This window comes from Leuresthes tenuis, unplaced genomic scaffold (assembly GCF_036924035.1).
Source record: "Leuresthes tenuis unplaced genomic scaffold, fLeuTen1.0.hap1 SCAF_22, whole genome shotgun sequence".
In the NCBI taxonomy this organism is placed as follows: domain Eukaryota; kingdom Metazoa; phylum Chordata; class Actinopteri; order Atheriniformes; family Atherinopsidae; genus Leuresthes; species Leuresthes tenuis.
Genome location: NW_027325376.1, coordinates 3,605,179 through 3,624,346, shown reverse-complemented (window position 1 = coordinate 3,624,346; position 19,168 = coordinate 3,605,179). Strand labels below are relative to the sequence as shown.

Genomic DNA, 19,168 nt, shown 5'->3' with positions numbered 1-19,168 from the left:
CAAAAAAAGTAGCCGTTAACAAAAGCTTACACAGAGGTTTCCTTCCCACTTCTCTTTACTTCATAACTACCGACTCTCCGCCTTTTCTTTCCTCTCTGAGACAAACATCCCGCCGTTCCTCTCTGTCTGTCACTGCGTTCGCACCCTCAGGTGATTGCAGGGCTGATTACAGTCTCAGAAACTCATTATGAATCAGAAGGTGACCTAATGACAACCTCACAGACGACACACCCGGCTGGCTGCCATCAGCGAGGCAGATTATCACAGCTGTGATCGGGGCTTACAACAACACTGTGTGAGTTCATGGCAGCCTGGGGATGCGCTCCAAAATGGGGTCTAACGTTGATTAATTGAGCTTTTGAGGCTGGGAAGCACGTTAGTAACAGCTAGTGCGTAGCTACTGTGAAGGTGTTGATCATTCTGGTTGTATAGACGGTTTCTGTACTTACAGCCAGGCACATGGATGAAGTTGTAAGGATTTAAATGACCCATTAGGTCAGCTGTGCCTGCATTTGCAACCGTTTTAAAACCCATAACCTACAGCTCATGTTTACAGTGAAGTGTGTACAAACCATTCATGAGACAGTGGAGCTACGCAGGCTACGGCCGAAGAATGAGTTTAGCACAGTGCTCCCCCCTCTGTGCTCGTTTTAACACATTCCTCTCAGCACCAGAAGTGCCTGTCATTGATAAACAGATTAGAGTCAAGCAGATTAAAGCATGGTGACGGGATAATCCCGGTTACTTTATACTCTGCAGAGTCATCAAGTGACACCACAGTGAGAGTCAATTAAACATTTACCACCTCTTACGCAACACCTACATGCAGTCACGTGAGAAAAAATACCCTCTTAATGGAGATGAACACAACGCAGTACATGTTAGGCTACGAGCTGAAAAACAAACTGAGATGAATGCAGAGGCAGTGTGTAAAAAAAACTACGCCCCCGTGATTAAACATCTCGTAGAGCCACCTTTAGCACCAATAACTTGGTCTAATTGGTTAATGTGGAACGTTATCAGTCTGTCACATTGCTGTGGGGGAATTTTGGCCTGTTCTTATTTCCGTTGCTTCAGTGCATTGAGGTTTACACACAGCTCTCTCGTCTCCTAACTGCGCTGTCATGACCTTTAACCTTTAACATGCTAACCGAGGCCTGTAGAGTCTGAGATGTAGCTCTGGGCTTTTTCACCTTGGGGTGACCTTTAACCTGCTAACCGAGGCCTGTAGAGTCTGAGATGTAGCTCTGGGCTTTTTCCCCTTGAGGTGAACTTTAACCTTTAACATGCTAACTGAGGCCTGTAGAGTCTGAGATGTAGCTCTGGGCTTTTTCACCTTGGGGTGAACTTTAACCTTTAGCATGCTAACTGAGGCCTGTAGAGTCTGAGATGTAGCTCTGGGCTTTTTCCCCTTGGGGTGAACTTTAACCTTTAGCATGCTAACTGAGGCCTGTAGAGTCTGAGATGTAGCTCTGGGCTTTTTCACCTTGGGGTGAACTTTAACCTTTAGCATGCTAACTGAGGCCTGTAGAGTCTGAGATGTAGCTCTGGGCTTTTTCACCTTGGGGTGAACTTTAACCTTTAGCATGCCAACTGAGGCCTGTAGAGTCTGAGATGTAGCTCTGGGCTTTTTCACCTTGGAATGACCTTTAACCTTTAACATGCTAACTGAGGCCTGTAGAGTCTGAGATGTAGCTCTGGGCTTTTTCACCTTGGGGTGACCTTGCTGGGACGTCCACTCCTGGGAAGATTGACAGCTGTCCTGAATGTTTTCCACTTGTGAATAATCTTTCTCTCTGTAGAATGATGGACTCCAGATAGTTTGGAAACGGCCTTATAGCCCCTCCCAGACTGATGGGCAGCACATCTTTCCTCCTCGGCATCGTGTGAACACACAGCTGAATGCTGCAGAGCAGCAAACTGACACAACATCTGCTTTTATAGAGCTGCTCACACTTCCTGATGATCAATAATTAAGTGCATTTACCACTTACTCTCTTGAGTCCTCTGGAAGCAGTGAGGGTGTGCTTGTTTTTCGACACTAAGCTAAAGCGCTTTGACGGTCATCACCACTTGTCCACGGTTTGGGCAGCTTCACAGTAGCGGCAGTACAGATGATGTCATCACCTCTTTAGGACAGTAAAAGGGTTTGATCTAAACAGGCTGTTGCTCCGTGTGCGCCCGTGTGCCAGTGACCGAGTCAGCATGGAGCTGCTGCAGTTAATGTAGGTCACTGTGCTTTGCAGTCAGGCAGGGGATTGGTCCGTTCACGGCCCTCTGCTGCCATCCAGCGGCGGGAGCGCGCATCGCCTCTCGATGCAGGTCGGCGAAAATCACAGCGCGTTACCACGCTCAAGATCCCAATGCATAAATGTTCTGGACTGCTCTATCTTTTAGTGAAAAGCCTGTATATTCAACCCTAAACAACACATTTAGTTTCCCTAAGAAAAGGTCTAATGTATGGAAGAGTTTTAAGTGGCATTGATGAAAAACAGCCTGATTACTTTGACTTTTCAGAGCAGCTGTGATCACAACAAACCTAAAAACTTCCAGCACAACGTATAATCATATTGTTACTACTTTTAACGGCAGCGAAAGTCCCGAAACATGTGGTCCCAGCCAGTAAAGGTGCAAAGAACCACCTGAAACCGGTGCAGAATCAGCCGACTCAGGCTTGGAAAATACCTTACATTAGATTTGAAAGTTCCCAGAGTGAGTCAAACGAGGCGGTAACCCAGCAACCAAACAGCTCGGCTCTTTCGTCATCACTTCATTTATTTACAAAAAAAAAAAAAACGGGACAAAACATTGTGAAAAAATAACCAAGACCTAAAAAGTACGGCCCAAACGGAGGCGACACCTTGACAACATGTACTGTTAAAAATAAACGCGAGCTGGTCTGAGCGGTTCTGCTCTCAGATGATCGGTCGTCTCTCCCTCGTCTGCTTCCTGCTGCGGTCGGGTCGTCCCACTGCTTTCCAAGGTGTTTCCCTAGAACTTGAATTCTTTGTATTTCTTGGCGCCGCCTCGGGTGTCCTGTGGCTGGGCCTTCCTCTTTTTTTGCTGTTTGGGGACAAGGAAGCAGAGGGGGGGAATTATTGGTTGTTAACTGTTAAAATATACAGTTATTCTATGAGAAAAGCTGCAAGAATAAGAGTTTCTGTGATGGGGGGAGGCCTCCTCCTGTTTTTTGGTTCTCATAATACTATGGAGCAAGCAAAAGTGTTTTGACTGTCTGAACTCATCTTCCCATAACATTAAATGGCGAGTAATGCCTTTTCCCATAACATTGAACGTCCCTTTCCCATAACATTGTGTGGCCAGCAAGCATAAACAATATAAATAGCAATAGCACCATTTTGTTAGGCAGACAACTCTGAGCAGCTTCCTGACAGGTTGTGCGGACTTGTCTCTTTCTTGGAAGAAACAAATGTTTTGTGTTAATCGAATCCAGCGACTCGGAGCCTAATTTTGAGAGAATTCTTCTGACATTAACATTCAAAGGTTCCCGCAGAGGGAAAAAGGTGAAATCACTGGAAACTCCCACATTGCTTCGGTTTAGCAGCACATGCTTTGTAGGTTTCTGCATCACAGGTCAGATCCGGTTAGAAATGGTGAAGCAGAACAACCAAACTTGCTTTTAAAATAGAACAGAATCAGAAAGAAACCCAATAAGTCCTGACGTACCTTCTGTTTGGCAGCATGCTCGGCCACCATGTCGCTGAAGTCCTCCTTCTCCACCTGGGCCTGCTGCTCTCTGACATGCTCCTCGTACTTCTGTGTCATGGCCATTGGGTCAAGCTCCAACTCCTCAGGGGCCAGAGCCACCTCCACGCCCTGCGACTCCTGTCCTCCGCCCGTCTTACGGCCGACCATGGCCTGGAAAAAGAAGAAGAAACGGGTTTCAGACACGGTCGTTTCATTTCCGCTGGATTAGCACGCCGCGCCGCGCCTCGTCCCGTCTCATCTCACCCCTGACATGTCGTAGATGTGTGTCGAGGCCATCATGGCCGCTCCAGCGGGGCCGGTTCTTCTCTCTGCGAGTACGGTAAACAGCTGAGGCGTCTCATTCCTACAAAAACAAAGAAAACATTCATTTTCTGGCAGAAACGGGAAAACTCTAAATTATTCATTACAAACTAATGGAGCTGGTGGTCTGTTATACTGAGATTTTATCGTGCTGAGAAAAGCACAAAAGAGCTGGTGCAGCACTGATTTTATCATTTCCTATCAGGATAAATAAACCATCTTCATTTAATTCAATTCTATTGATACAGTACAAACACTTTAGCTGTTTTAACACTTTTCAGATTCAAACTTTGTTGTTTTTTCACGATTCTTGACAGAAAATACTCAGATTCAGATTAAGTATGACAAACTACATCCTATTTATATACAATCAATGAATCAAATATAATAAACCAGCAGTAAATAATGGAGCACTGCTATTATGTTTATAAATCTTCTTCTGAGCGATAGCTGTGGAAATCAGCAGCATTTAATGGAGTTCAGAGAGAAACTCACCCCTCCATGGCCTCCTCGATCTTCTTCTTCCTCAGCTCAATCAGCTCTGGAGTCTCCATGCCGGCCGGTACCGACGAGAAGCCCCCGGGGGTGATGAGCCCACTGAAACGCACAAAAGGAGACGGTTCAGTGCGAGTCTGGAGAGAAACCAGTGAGCAGTAACCCTGGACAACAACAGCTCCACATGGATTAGTTTACCATCAGATCAACTCAACCCACTTTAGCAGCTGAAGTCAGGGTAAAACAGCTCAGTCCGTCTTCTAAGAACATGATAAATGATGGTAGTAACGGGCTTTTCAGCACCATTGTCTCGTCTAATTACACACCAGAAATAAAAATAAATGCCCTTTCTATGCAGGCTCCAAAGGGGAAACCACTCATGATTGATCCTTGGTAACAGCTCGGTTTAAGCGTCGGACATAATTTAGCACCTGTCTGCTGGTGTGAAGAATCCAGTTTCATCCGGCTTCTCCTCATCGCTCTCCTCCTCCTCCTCTTCCTCTGACGACTCCTCATCTGAAGGCTCCAGCTCTCCCCACGGCGTGTGGTCCACCTCTTCCTCCTCCGCTTTAGCCTGGACACAAACCAATTAGCATGTTAGCCCATCGGAGGACGAGAAAACTCAGAAAATCATCTGGAGAAAACAACTGGAGAAAACAACCTGCATATCCTCCACTCTACTCTGACAGAAAAGTTCACTTTATGTCACATTTAGTCAAGAAACAGATGCCAAACATACACAAATGAGACACTTTTCAGAGCTGGATGCACAACTGTAAATGTTCAAGATGAGGAAAGTATCGGATGAGGTTCGATGATATTCAATAATTACAGCAATAAAAAAGCAGAACAGCTGAAAAACACTGACAGTAAATGTGTGAATTCACAGAACCCCGATAAGCTTTGCGTGTTTTATGGCTCTGACCTGGAAGTCTGACGCATTGGTCCCAAATACGTCTCCGTAAAGAGGTTTTCCCATCTCATCCACGGGAGGCTTCCCCCACCCTCCGGCGTGATAACCAAAGGTACAGTTCTGATCGAGACAAAGAGACGATATTAACCAACACATCAGCCAATGTCTGGATCGCAGGATGGGATTCAATCTGCAGCCTCACCTCTGGGATGGGGGAGTTGAGTCCAGGGATCTTGAGGTTGGGGTAGGAGGGAGGGGGGCCGTACCTCTGCATGGCTATCAGCCAGGGAGGCGGCACCTTGTGGGCGTTCTGGAGGAGAAGAGAAAGTGGCGATATGAGCTCAAGGTAACAGCCCAGCTTAAAGTCATTCTGTCTGCGTGTCTCAGATAAGATGAGATGCATTTTCCCAGCCTGTGCAGCAGCAACAGGAAGCCGGCTGAAACCTTTTCTTGGCAGATTGAGATTCATATAAAAGCTCAACAGTCCAACAGCATTTCTTTCTAATAATGATTATCAGCTGCTATGACTTTTGTTTCAACTGTAAAATAAAAACAACCCATAAACATTTTGTCCAAAGCTAAAACAGTCGAGACGTTTGTCTGGAAATCCAGATAAAAAATGTAATAATCACATTTCTCAGTGCTATGTAAATCACATCTTTACATGCAGAAAGAGTTGACTGGATGCAAATCATCTGACTGAACCCAGACGAGCTGTAAACCATCTTTACATCTAAAAGATGGTTTACAGCTATAAACCAGCTGATTAATTCCTTCCTCAAACCAAAGTTCTATCATTCTGAACAGTCTGAACCGTGAAACATGGCGCTGCTATGGCAACGTGTCGTCTGTGGCGCTTACAGGTCCGACCGGCATCCCCAGAGCGATGCGCAGCTCATCGGACAGATCCCCGGGCTTCTTCTCTTTCAGGCGGGTTTCGAACTCTTTTCCCTGCGGCGGCACAAACGCACACGGGTTAAATTCACCGTGGTGGGCAAACGTTTACCCAAATTACAAATGAAGGCGACTGAACGCCGCACCTCGTAGTAAAGGTCTCCGTGGATGGTGAGTTTGGGTTTGATTTGCCACTTGAAGAAAGCATCGTGCAGCTTCTGGTAGTCGATATCGATTTTCCCCATTTTGGGACGAACCTTCTCCCTCATTTTGGTTTTCATCGTTTTGGCATCCTCCTGTAAACGGACAACAACGATGTCAACCCTGCCAGCTCTCCTCAGAGATGAACACGCTCCATTTTTAAAGGGTTGCCCACCTTTTCCTGCAGGGCCTCCCTCATCTCCTGGATTCCCGTCCTCTTGATGAACTCCGGCAGCTCAAAGGGAGGCTTCTCTATACCTCTCTTGCCCTGCAGATACTTCCTTTTGAAGCACCAGTGGCGGGGCACTGGCACCGTGTTCCTGGTGGCCTTGAGGTGAACCAGCAGCTTGGGCTCCTGGGCTGTCACATCATGCATCTCCACAACATCTGGCCGGGCCACCAGCTGGAGAGGAGTGGGAAGAAAAAACAGATCTGTTGGTCTGTGAAGATGATTCCACTGCAGCAACAGCCCGATGGGAGCAGATTAATGGGGTTTTACCTGTTTGAGTTCAGCCACAGTCAGCCTGTTCATCCTCCTCAGCTTCTTCTTGGACAGCTTTGGTGCATCTGGTCGGATTTCCTGAACGTTAGAAGACATTTCAGTTGTGAGACCCATATCCAAAGAGGATTTAGCTGTCTCTGTGCAACGGGTTCAAACCTCATCGCTGTCGTCGCTGTCCTTCCTCTCCTCCTCAAAGCCTTTTTTCCGCATCATGCCCACTGCCTCGTGCTTTTCAGCCTTCTCAGGCTCCTTCTCCTTCTCTTTCTTAACGTCATCAGTCAGCTGGAGAAGAAAAACCGCATTAGAGGAAAATCAAATACTAATATATGAGTGAATTTAACACTTTAACCTGTAGAAGAAGAAAGAATCAACTCGAATCACCTTAAACGCCTCAAAAACCCTCTTGAAGAAGATGAAGTTGGGGTCATAGATCTCCGGCTCCTCTGTGACGTATTCGATCTCCACCTCCGGCTCCTTCTCTTTGTCCTTCGGCTTATCGCCGCCGCCCTCCTCCTCCTTCTGCTGCTGCTCTGCTTGCTCCTTCTTCTCCAGCGCTCGCTTCTTCTTGCTCTTCTTTTTGCGGTTCCTGCGTTTGCGGTTTTTCTGCAGGACAGACGTGTTCACAAACTCAAACTCTTCACTGAAACACACGGTCACCACAAGAAGAGCCGCTCTAACAGCTGCAGAGAGCGAGTTACGGATGCTTACGTCTTTTTTAGACATCTGGCTGTCATCATCTTCCGTCTCAGACATCACCGCTGCAGAGGAATTCACATCCTCTCCTCCTTCATCGTCATCTTCCTCTTCAAAAAGGAAGAAATAATATTGTGAAGACACAACAAAACCAAACTGACAGCCAACAAGGAAGTTTCGATTCGCACTTTTGAGACCGATCAGTGACCGAAACGAGCGCAGGGTCCATCTGAAACCTGTCATTATCAATCAAAAACGATCATCTCGATTAATCTATAAACCTTAAACAGGAGGGACACTTTATTATATAAATAATAGTATTAAAGCTGACAAAAAAATGTATATTAATGTGATAAAAAGGAAACATTTCCTACTCTTTTCCCAATTTTGTTGTATTTAATTTTGTCAGAGCAGTTTGTTAACAACTTATTAGTTATTCCTCCTCAGTCTATGATATATCAGCCTTTTTAATAATTGAGGTAAAAACAGCAGATGACGGCCCTTGATAAAGAGCGTTTCCCTTTCAGTGGCAGCTCATGAGCTGACGGCTGCTCTGACCTGCCGGATCAGTGAGCTGCTCCTGCCTGATCTCCTTCAGCTGGAGGATCTTCTCCAGAGCCTGCGGGATCTTGGGTCCACTGACACTGACTTCCTCATTCTGCCACATCTGGATAGAAATGGGAAAAATTAATGAAACAAAGCTGTAAGACACAAGATTTAATACATCAAACTCCACTGTGAACCAAAAGGCTCAGACACAAAATGCAAGTTTGATGGATTGTAAGAGCTTCATTTGGGAAAAAAAACAATCTAGTTGAACACAAAAGGATGTTTACCTCTCTGTTATCCTCTCCCGGAGGAGGTGGAACCCTCTGCTTCTGAGTTGGCATCATAGAGACACCAGGAGGCAGCGGCCCACGAGGATCCATGGCTGAAACTTTTTACAGATGACACAAACACGGTCACTTAGGATTTGATCATTCGTCCTAAACACTGGTGTAAATGTTAGCCTTTAGACCCGTTTAAAGACTAAAACAACAAAGGTTCAACTGTGATCCTGCATGGAGCCGTTTGTAAAATGCAGTAAAGTCCAGACCGACCTCTGATTGTGCTGACAGAAGGCATGGAGCTGGGCTGCAACTTTGCCATCCCCTGCTGACGCTCCTGTTCCATCAGCACGGCAGCCTGATGCAGGAAGAGAAGGTGAAGAGAAGGTGAAGAAAAGCAGCAAAGGGAGGAAATGCTGTCCTAAAAAGTGTGCACACCTAAAACATATCCTTTCATCCTAAGCGTCTTACCCTTTTCTGTTGCTCCAGAAGGTCATGTTCATCCCCCTGTTGGAGGCAAAAACAACGAATGAGCAACAATCCATCGGAAGTTTCCTCAAAAGTCCTCCAAGCAGAAAGTCTGAATATATCTAAACTGCTTCGAGTAAATGTATCTAAAGATCTAATCTTTTTCATGTGTTCCTGAGTCAAGTCATAGTCTCAAAATGATCGTGTCGTTGTTGTTTGATGTTGTAAAGCTGGTGCTACATGAGATGTGAGGAAAGACTGATGGGTGAAGTCCAAGCTGCCGTCTCACCTGCTGCTTGGCCCTCTCCTCCTGCTGCAACACCATGGCAGCTCTCTGCTGAACCATCTTCAGCTGATCCTCCTGCGACAGGCCTGGAGGGGGCAAATTTGCATGCTCCATGCCCATGTGTATGCCAGGCGGAGGGGGGGCCCCGGGGGGCATCATGCTCATAGAATGGAGCATTCCCATACCAGGAGGCATGGGGGGCATGGGCATGGGGGGCAGAGGGGGAATACCTGGCATCTGACAAAGAGAAAACAAAAGAACATGAGAAGAGTAAAAAGTATGAAGGTGGGACGAGAAGTCAGACTCTGTGTGGCTGTGTGCCAGCTGGAGACATCCGGATCATGACAATATCTGATCAACACCATGCATGCAGTGTGCACATCGATGCATTTACCTGGGCACCCATTGACTTGTCTTCATTGTGTTTGCTGAGAATAATTCCAGTCTACAGAGAAAAACCACAAATGAGCTGAACAAACAAGCCATCTTATTACTTTATTACATTTATAAGGCAGCAGAGAAGTTAAAGCATGACAAGAATCAGCTGAGGCGAGATCGACTTGTGCTGCTTCAAAAGTTACCCTTCAGCAGTGACCTGGAGGTATACAGAGCTGTAACTGTAGTGAGGTACATACTTGAAGAAACCAACAGCAGAAACTGATGTTAACTTTGTAAAACTGAAGCCAGAGAAGCTGACGGTGTGTTTACCTGAATCATGTAGCCCTTCAGTCTGTCAACGAGCTCCTCCCTGGGGCCTGAATGAAAGAAAAAAAAAGGGCAATACTGTTATTGGAAGCGATATTACACTACACTGAGTCCACAAGTAAGACATATTTTGCCACAGCAACTTTCCTGTGATTCAGAATTGCGTAGCTGAAGCTCAACAGCAGACACTGAAAGTTAGCAATGGAGCTAATACAGAGCGAGGCGTTTCACCGAGAAAAGACCAAACCAATTAAATGCAGTGGGTGTAGCTTTTATTGCGGAACACTTGTTGAAAAACCACTTAAAAGTAAATTATAATACATTGAAGTGAGTGTAAACACATTATAGGCCTGAGATTAGACCACTACAACGTAAGTATCGCGTCTGAACGCCACTTGCTGCAGTTAGCTAATGGCTAGCTAAAGTGTGCTAAATACATAGTTTTTGAAGAGTGATCTCAATCTTTTCGGTGTTTTTTTCTTACCCATCGTAGGGGCTCCGAGCTCCGCCAGCTTGGCCTGAAGATCCGGGTTGCTCCATGAATTCAAAGCCGCGATAGCACTCCCTAAATCAGATGGGAGACTATCGGTTCCCGGCGGTCCGTCGGATGCCATGTTGAGGTTTTCTCTACGGAACAACGGCACGGCGGTAGCGGAAGACACGCGAGAACGAGAACGGGATTACAGCAAGGCATTATGGGAGGTCCACAAGGACGTATTCAAAAGACGAGTAGTTCCGAGTGTCGCCTGTAGATGTCAGTGTTGTAGCATACTGAACCTTATTCGAAAAATTAAACTATTCTTTTTAGACAAGTCAACTTATTTGAACATTTTCAATGTTTAGACCTTTCCAATTAAACTTTTTTTTTTTTAGTTTTTAAAGATATTAACTCGGTTAATTTAACTTTTTAAGGAGTAAGATGTTCCTCTGAAGCAATTAATGTAAAGTTGAAAGTGAAATAAGCACACTGAGTCATAACCAAATCTCGTGGAAGGACTAAGGGTCATGAGCCTATAACCTACTAACCAAATTTATGGAGGCATAAACAAGATTTAGACTTCTCACATTTCTGCATTTTAGATTTTTAACATTCACTGATGTAGTGGTGCTTGGAGAATGCTTGTAATCTTTCTTTTGTTTAGTTTTTTCTTCAAGCAGCTTGTCCTGAAAAAAAGATAAACACCTTTAGTTGTGACTTTGTCATATTTATGTATTAAAAACATTGGATGAGAAGGATTTACACGTTGCCCCTAATCTTTTGCTGCTTGACGTCAGAGTAAGCATCAGTGTGAAGTGTGAAATCAAAGCCCTGAATCTGTGCATCAACCTGTCCAACCACTACAATGAAAACTAATTAATTTGGGGCATGCTATTTAAAAGATTTAGAAATGGATGATATCTGTAATGTGAAAATTGTTAAGTAGAAATTTCCTTAAAAGCTAATGATTAGCAAAGCTACATGATAATGAGTACTTCTCACCACAAAAGGTAGTTGAGTTGAGTTGAGTTAAATCAAATGGATTATTTCCTTTTGATTTATTTTCAAATTGGCATATTTGAAGCACCCATTGATCGACCATGGGTGTACCCATAGGTGGCATTTTCCCACCTCTGGATTTGAGTTGGAGTAGTGGTGGGGAATTTGGGAGAAGAATGGACATGGCTTTCTTTTTTGGGGGTTTAGTGGATGTTTGCTGCTCGGTCGCTGTTCTGGGAGGAAAACCAATGAGAAGAAGAAGAAGTCTTGGACGAATACCCACATGAATTTGTAGCAACATGAAAAAAACATCCACACACGAAAGCACAGGCTGTACAAAGCCCTCCCTCCCTTTGCAGCAGCGCTTTCTGACTAACTGACAGTGCGCAGTCGCACTGAGGAGAGGTTCACATTGGTTCCGCGAGATCAGGGCAGACACGGCAGGGCGTTTCTCAACAGCGGGGGACTTCGCTGCATTAAACATGGACAGGAACAGAGAACGTCAAGTTGTCTCTTAAATGTCAACAACTGCACTTTAAGGAAGTCCAAGGTAAATATGAAATTGTTTCATCCATCGCACTGTGTTCCAGTGCATAAAGAGTTGATCTACTTCTTTAAATACATCCCAGTCCGAACTTTATAAGAAGAGAATGAAATCTGAGAACCGTTTTTTTTTCTCATAACGGAAACATATCATTTAAAACAGTATCCTCGCACAGGAGCAAGCTCTCGGCAGCGCATTTGACACTCAAACCAGCCAACTTTGCGCTGTGGGACATGTTTTCTTGTTAAACTGGCGGCTAGGACCGAGTGTTTATGAAAGTTTGAAGTTTTAGTTTGTCATCTGGTAATCGTGTCTCCTCTCATTAACCACACCTTCCGTCAGCGCTGCGTGCTTATCTGCGTGAGACATATGTCCGTGAAAATGTTTATGATGCACCTTAATATGCTGCAGCATAGCCTGCTTTTCAGCTGCTTAAAACCAAAGGAGTGATTTCCAAACCAGTTTGTGAAGGGAGTTCAATGTTCTCCTCCCTGATAAAAATCACTTACAGACAGCATTTTCCTCATGTGGTTACTGGAGGTTTCTTGTTTCTCTGCAGACCTGTTTTCTGTAAGGCTTTAAATCAGATACTTCGGATATTTTATTTCACTGCAATCAGTGTTTGGAATATGAACCTCGTGCAAAAACGGTCAGGAAGCTTCCATATAGAGCAAGCACGACCTCACACGCACGCACGCAGCGTGTTGATCCTTGTTGGGTTTTGAGGAGGAAACCGCGGAAACAATGAACTGAGACACATATCATCAGAATATACTGACACACACTGTACCCTGACATGTATACTGGCTTTTAAAGCTGCTGCTGTTCAGGTTATATCACGACAACATGTCCCTTAACTCTGCCTTCGTGCACTGTGCATTTATTTCTTCTTAGAGCTGCATCAAAGTGCATGATAAAGTGATCATGCCAAAGGTTCAACATCCCCTCCAACATTGTTTCAGGTTTGTTCCCTTTGCTTCCTGAATTTGTTGGCAGTTATTGAATCCATTCTTTCCTTCTTGAAAGGCAGCGTTCCCTTTGCCACCGGCTGCAATACAAGCCGAACACCTCATTGATCCATTTCAGAGCTTCACAGCAGAAGAGGTGTTCTTTTCATGAAATTTTGCACCCTATTACTTCTATATATATATATATATATATATATATATACATAGATACTGTCCAAATGCATCCAGCTTGTTTAGCTGCACACTTCTTACGCACCTTTTTCTTAAGTAAAGGAACCAATTTACTGTGATCACTTTGGTTGCATTTGGCTACTGTTTAGTCTGATAGTGTCGCTTCCAAATGGAAGTTTCTTGTATATTTTGCTGCCTTCTTGCTATGGTTAGACTCTAGCTGCTGTTGGCCACTACTCGCCTGCATGTATGACTATTTATCTGCTGCTTGTCATTTCTTATAAATGTCACTACCTGCGCTGAGGTGGAGGATATATGAGTGTGTTTCCTCATGTGAGAGGAAATTAAATATTCATTGCAGTCAGATTGAAATCCTGCTGGGCAGAGTTCACCCAATAAAACCACCATGACTGGAATGTTAGGAGAACATTTTCTACTCCGTTGCCACCACTCCTTTTTTGGCTCCTGTTTTTTCTTTATTGTGATCATCGAAGTGGCTTTTTAGCAGTTTTTACCATTGCATAGTAACTGAACTCTGTGCAGAGTGCAGCACAGCAGCATGTTGTTTAAATGTGTCACACTACATATATAGTCTACTGGTAGTAGCAGCTGCAGAGGTCTTTAACTTAACATTTAGTGCTACTCCATTTTGCATCTACATCTTTGGACTGGTGATATGACATTTTTAATTTGCATGATTAATTTAGTTCTAGTTTTTCCCGACAGGTTACAGTGAAATATTCATGCAGCCGAACACAAATCGTTCTCATACATAAAACACGTTTAATGTCTGAGTTAGGAGTCTTCCGCAAGAGGAAGGGCTTTGTTTTGTCGTTATTTTATTGCTCCATCACATAGAGGATGTGGATTTTAGTAAGGTGTCCGTAAAATGTCTGATCGTGAAAGTCTTTGTGCCAAAACACATTCATGCAGTGGGAAAAAAGTCGCTTGTTTGTCACCAATGCCCTGTTTTTCATTTCCTATTGAAAGGAAGTGTTGTGGATTCTTTCCCAAATTGCAAGGGCTGCTCCTTCACCAATGCCCCACCTCTCCACCAAGTGTCAAAACATTTTGCTGTGTAGCTTTTATTATATGTTACCCACAGACAAAGACCCTGGCCCCAGGGCCCAGACTATTCAGGGGAACAATTGTTGCTCTTTTCTGGTGTTCTGTGTTACCACCTGAACACCGTTGTGGTGCCCTAGAGTCATACATGCAGTTAAATTGTGTATGAATGACAAATGAGAAACAGTTTATTGGTGTTTGCTGGTAGTTGACTGTAACAATAACACAGTAAAGCATGTAGTAAGACCAGGTGTTCAGTACAGATGATAAAATAAGACTTTTGATTTATTTGAAAAACTACAGACACAATCAGCCACAGAAATCCTAATATAAAAGTTGTTGTAACAGCTAGTTGAGGCAAAAGTAGTTATTCTTAAAAAGATGCAGCTCTTCTAGGGCTTCCACCACTACTTGTAGCCGAACTCTAGCAAGGTGCAGTGGTAGCTACAGTTTTACCATTTCAATAAGCAGTAACAGTGTGGAAAATTGTGTTAAAAGCATTATCTGTAAAAAAAAAACGGTCATAGCAGCGCTTAACGCTCTGTAAAACAACAGACCCTGAAACCCGCTGCTGCAGCTTGGTGTTCTGTGCTTTGGCTCGTTTGAGCAGGAACATTTTTCTTAAGGGTGAACTGGGCCATTTTAATGGGTGTGGCTCACAGTGAGCAGTGTAGCTGCTCTCTGAGCCAACAACAGCTGCTCCCTGCTGTGACTGACACTTGAGAATATGAACAGGAAGAGTTTAGACATTGAGGAGTTCAGGAAGTACAAAAAAAGAGAGAAGCTGACAAAAAAGTGTCGTTAAAAATAGGCATTTGTTTCTGTTTGTCTGACAGAGATAAAGATGTAAGAAGGGAAAAGCTATTTTTGTAGCTCCACTTCTGTCACAGCTTTGGCACTAATGACAGTTTGCACTTTGTCCTCCTTGGCTCTGCTTAATTAAAGCTTTAGCTCGTTCTTGGCCTCACGTCGGCTTCATTGTGCATCAGGATTCACAGAGAAGCACAGCTGTCAGCCATGTGCACATTAAAGCACTCACACAGTTTCTACCTGATCAAACATTGGATTCCTGACGTTTTGTGCACAGCAGAAGTAACCCTGGTACGCCTGTTGGGTCTAATCTCTTTGCCATGCACAGGAAGAGCCGTGCACAATGTATGGAAGAGTGAAAAGAAAAGGGTGGGGCATGTTTGACATGTTTGACTTTGAAACTGTGAAACTGTGAATAGAAGGTGTATCCAGCAGGAGTTCAGAACTATGCCTGGACTCGCATTTCTTCATACCTACTCAGCTCTTTTACTCATTCTCATTTTTTCCCTTTCTTTCAGGGTCCAGCAGTCAGTGTTGATGAGAGCAGACTGACATCCCGCAGCCCTGGTATCTGGTCATAAAATAACAAACCGTCACTGGTGTTGACTTGTATCTAATCTGCCTTTTTTGTGAGGAAGACATCCCCGTCCTGTGGAAAACTTCAGCAGTCTGAGCCTGGACTAACTATTAATAGTTTATAGTTCCATAATAGCTACGAGTGTCTCTTTCTAATTCATGACTGAGCCTTGAAGGCATTACTTGTTTTTATCCCATTTGCGTAACTGCTGCTGCAGTGCTTTTTGTAAAAGCTGTTGATGCAGTAGGTCACAGCTGCCTCTTTAATAATTGACACATCTAAACATCTTATTGTGCTTCCAAAAAAAACCACCCAATAGAGAGCGAAAGTCAAGCCTGCGTTGTTAACTCCGTGAGCTCAGGATGGTGGAGGCACCCATTTATGCCACAGGCATGGCTGCCAGGCTTAGGAGCCAGTGGGACCGTGATGAGGGTCTGGGACAGAACCACAATGCGGTGAAGTTTCTGGGTCAGGACTACGAGTCTCTGAGAGCCCAGTCCCTCCGCAGTGGGAGACTCTTTGAGGACAATATGTTTGCTTGCTCTCCGTCATCTCTGGGATTCAATGAGCTCGGCCCCAGATCCTCCAAGACCGCCGGAGTCCGCTGGATGAGGCCCACGGTGAGAAATGGGGGGGAAAACATGGGCCGATCTCTGTAATAATGCTGTAGATATGTGATAACGCGGTTAGCATTATTAGCTAATGTTATTATTTAAAAATGTTAGGAAGTATTAAGTATTAATCTTCCGTCTCCTCAGCCGAGCATCAGCATAACGTTTGACAAAGTCTTGCTTCTCATCAGTAAGGCTGTTTCAGCTTCCATGTGCACACCATTAGGACTCTGCAGCTGTGTTGAAGCCTCTGTGCACGTAACTGTCAGCAGACATGTTGCTACAGAGTAAGACAGCTGCTTTGCACAAAGATGGGAAACGGCCTTGTCTTTGTTTGTTACCACACCTTCTGCACCGCCTCTCATGTAAACTATTTGCTGTTGTTTTTGTCCTCCTGTGGCAGCTTTGCTCATTCGTCTCCTCTGTTGTTGTGGAGCAGCGTAGCAAACTTAAGTTCAGGTTATACACGTTTGGACAGTAATTATTCTCCTGTGAGCCTCCTTAGTATAAGGGCCATGTTGCTTCTCATCCTTTGTCTGGATGAAGTAGAGATTGATCCAGGTGCATGAGCAGCTGACGTGCTTCACACTTCACATAATAATGAATATTTAGACTGCATGCAGTTGGCTACAGAGCGACCCAGACGACCTTTGCGGGGCTCGTGCTGACATTAATGTCACACTGGCCTTTGCACACAAGGGAAATGATAACCGTGACTTAGCTTTAAGTTAGATTCTGTAGTTTGATCCCAGCCTTCTTTCAAACTGGCTGAAAATGGACTAGTTGCAGCACTTTTAGCTTGTTGAGTTCTCTGTACAAGCAGATCGCTCAAGGGAGGAAAAAATAGTCACTTCTATAGTGAAGGTGAAGCAGATGTAGTCCTTTAGCGGTGCGAGAAACCTTCAATGGCAGCATAGAAACCAAAAGTTCTGTGGTGCAGATTTATGACTTTGTAGCAGTTCAGAGCTGAACTGAACCCCTTAAACAACCTTTCCCCGCAGACCTGGCTGTCATCTGTTACCAGGCAACTACGCCTTCAGTCAGGAATGACTGGCAGACTTGATCTTGAGATAAAAGTAACACCAATTAGCAGCTTTCTCTCCTCCACTTCATGCAGTTTGCAGAAGAAAGAGTGTATCATATTTTTCTCCCCGTCAGACTGCATAACTTCTTCTTCTTCTTCTGTTTTGTTCCTCCTATTTTTTTCTCTTTCTCCCTCATTGTCATCTTTGCTTTTGCATTAAATACACCAGAGTTCTCCCTGTAGCTGAACAAAGTGGGACTGTCTTATTGAGGCCTCTATTCACATTACTGCAGGATCTGCACATGCACTTACAGTCCTGTAATAATAGTGGGCGAATAGTCGGGATCTTTATGGCTTCCAGGGTTTTATGATCATCTGCGTGACTACAGCCTCTTTGCTCTTCTTGCAGCTTCCATTTAAGTATGTTGTGAACTACTATCCGTGCATGTGGGTGAATATGTGATTGACCCATGTGGTTGTCGGCTCTAATGCTTCCTGAGGTGCTTTCGAAAACTTGGATGTTTCATAAGATATTAGAGGATATGTAATATTTATGCTGCATCCGAGGGGCCACAGAAGTTTCCCATGCAAAAAAATCTGTGCTTGTGTAAGCCTAGGCCTGTGTGTGATGTGGTGTTTCTTTTTTTAGTGAATTTAGCCTTGTGTCTTATGGTTTGTGAGGTCTTGGGGCATGAGGGGATGTAGTTTATTTTTATAGCTTCATGTGGGGTATCTCACGCTAGAAAAATGGTTCACAGTGAAACGATCTGACCAAGACACACTCATAGTTTGCTGATAATTTCAGTCAGTTCACTGTTAAAGTATATTTACACACAGTTTTTGGTGTATTCAAGGTAATTCAGAAATATTTACACCTTAGAAACAAGTGTCCACTTACTAAGAATGACTCTTTCAATTGAGTCTACTTTGGACTCAGACATTTTAATCAAAAGGGAATGTTAAGTGATGATTAAATCTAATTTTTCACAACAAATTTTGAGAGAGTTTTACCTTATGGTTGAGCGACTTCTCCGTTAATCAGGAGGTCGGTGGCTTCTTCAGTCTGAGCAACCCCAAAACTACCCCTGATGTGTCGTAAAAGTATCGTATGGATAAGAGCACTGGGAATGTTTATTGAAAGGCTTTATAGCTCCATTTACCTTTTAGGGTGGAGATGTTGGGGTGCCATCAACGATGGGCAATAGAACAGTTATAAGAAATTATAACTAGAAATAATTGAAGTTACATTGTAGAGATTTTGGGGATCTGTTGTCAGAAATTCACTGAAATATTGATTACTGTGTTTTTTATTAGCAAATTGTTGTGTTTTTATGAATTTAGAGTGGATCAGACGTAGTGGCTCCTCCTCTGTTGCAGTTATTTCTCATATATGTGGAGAAAGAGGAGGATGAAGCAGAGGTATTCTGTTGGCTGTAACCTGCAACTTCACCACTAGATGTCAGTCACTGAATCCTACATGCAGTATTTTTGTCATATGATGGACTTCTCTTTTAAAAACGTAGAAACAAGCTTAGGTTCTTTTATGCCGTCTTGCATCAGGAAACAGACAATGGCATTTTTCTGGCACTCTTACAGTTATTAAAAGCATTTCAGTCTCTTTGAATTTCTGTGAAACCGCGTGTCGTTACGAAGGCAGTCACACGAGACAGAGAGGAGATGTTTGAAAGCTGTGTTTCCAACGGCAGGAGAAGGGCTAATTTGTCAGTTTGTTTATGTCTGTGTTCCCAACAGGAGTTCTGCAAGCGGCCGGAGTTCATCGTAGACGGAGCTACTCGCACTGACATCTGCCAGGGAGCTCTGGGTGAGTCCCACCGGGTCCGTTCCTAACTGGTGTCAGTCCACTTGTGTATGAATGTGAAAACCTCTGGCAGAAGCCGTTGCACATAG

General features: G+C 44.2%; 2 protein-coding genes across 2 annotated transcripts in view; one reads left to right on the top strand and one right to left on the bottom strand.

Moving 5' to 3' along the window:
• Nucleotides 1–2,755: 2,755 nt before the first annotated feature.
• Nucleotides 2,756–10,654, bottom strand: sf3b2 (splicing factor 3b, subunit 2). Its single transcript, XM_072376112.1, has 22 exons — nucleotides 10,498–10,654; nucleotides 10,017–10,063; nucleotides 9,703–9,753; nucleotides 9,312–9,545; nucleotides 9,026–9,061; nucleotides 8,828–8,912; nucleotides 8,564–8,664; nucleotides 8,286–8,394; nucleotides 7,743–7,837; nucleotides 7,416–7,637; nucleotides 7,191–7,316; nucleotides 7,032–7,112; nucleotides 6,708–6,935; nucleotides 6,478–6,627; nucleotides 6,299–6,388; nucleotides 5,640–5,747; nucleotides 5,450–5,557; nucleotides 4,956–5,098; nucleotides 4,525–4,626; nucleotides 3,973–4,072; nucleotides 3,688–3,879; nucleotides 2,756–3,063 (listed from the first exon to the last, which is right to left on the bottom strand). The coding sequence occupies exons 1-22, from the start codon at nucleotides 10,625–10,627 to the stop codon at nucleotides 2,992–2,994; spliced, it is 2,610 nt and encodes an 869-aa protein (XP_072232213.1). The 5' UTR covers nucleotides 10,628–10,654; the 3' UTR covers nucleotides 2,756–2,991.
• Nucleotides 10,655–11,940: 1,286 nt separating this feature from the next.
• capn1 (calpain 1) overlaps nucleotides 11,941–19,168 on the top strand; it is a 34,358-nt gene continuing 27,130 nt past the window's right edge. Inside the window, exons 1-3 of the mRNA XM_072376519.1 lie at nucleotides 11,941–12,040; nucleotides 15,567–16,245; nucleotides 19,013–19,082. Coding sequence (XP_072232620.1) covers nucleotides 15,988–16,245; nucleotides 19,013–19,082 — 328 coding nt within the window. The 5' untranslated portion in view covers nucleotides 11,941–12,040; nucleotides 15,567–15,987. The remainder of the gene's footprint in view (nucleotides 12,041–15,566; nucleotides 16,246–19,012; nucleotides 19,083–19,168) is intronic.

Excerpts from the sequence above, each read along its gene's own strand:
- sf3b2 (XM_072376112.1), bottom strand. The coding sequence starts at position 10,627 with ATGGCATCCGACGGACCGCCGGGAACCGATAGTCTCCCATCTGATTTA. Across the intron at positions 6,389-6,477 it reads ACGGAGACCTTTACTACGAG|GGAAAAGAGTTCGAAACCCG; the intron begins GTGCGGCGTTCA and ends GTGCCGCCGCAG. Across the intron at positions 3,064-3,687 it reads AGCATGCTGCCAAACAGAAG|CAAAAAAAGAGGAAGGCCCA; the intron begins GTACGTCAGGAC and ends GTCCCCAAACAG.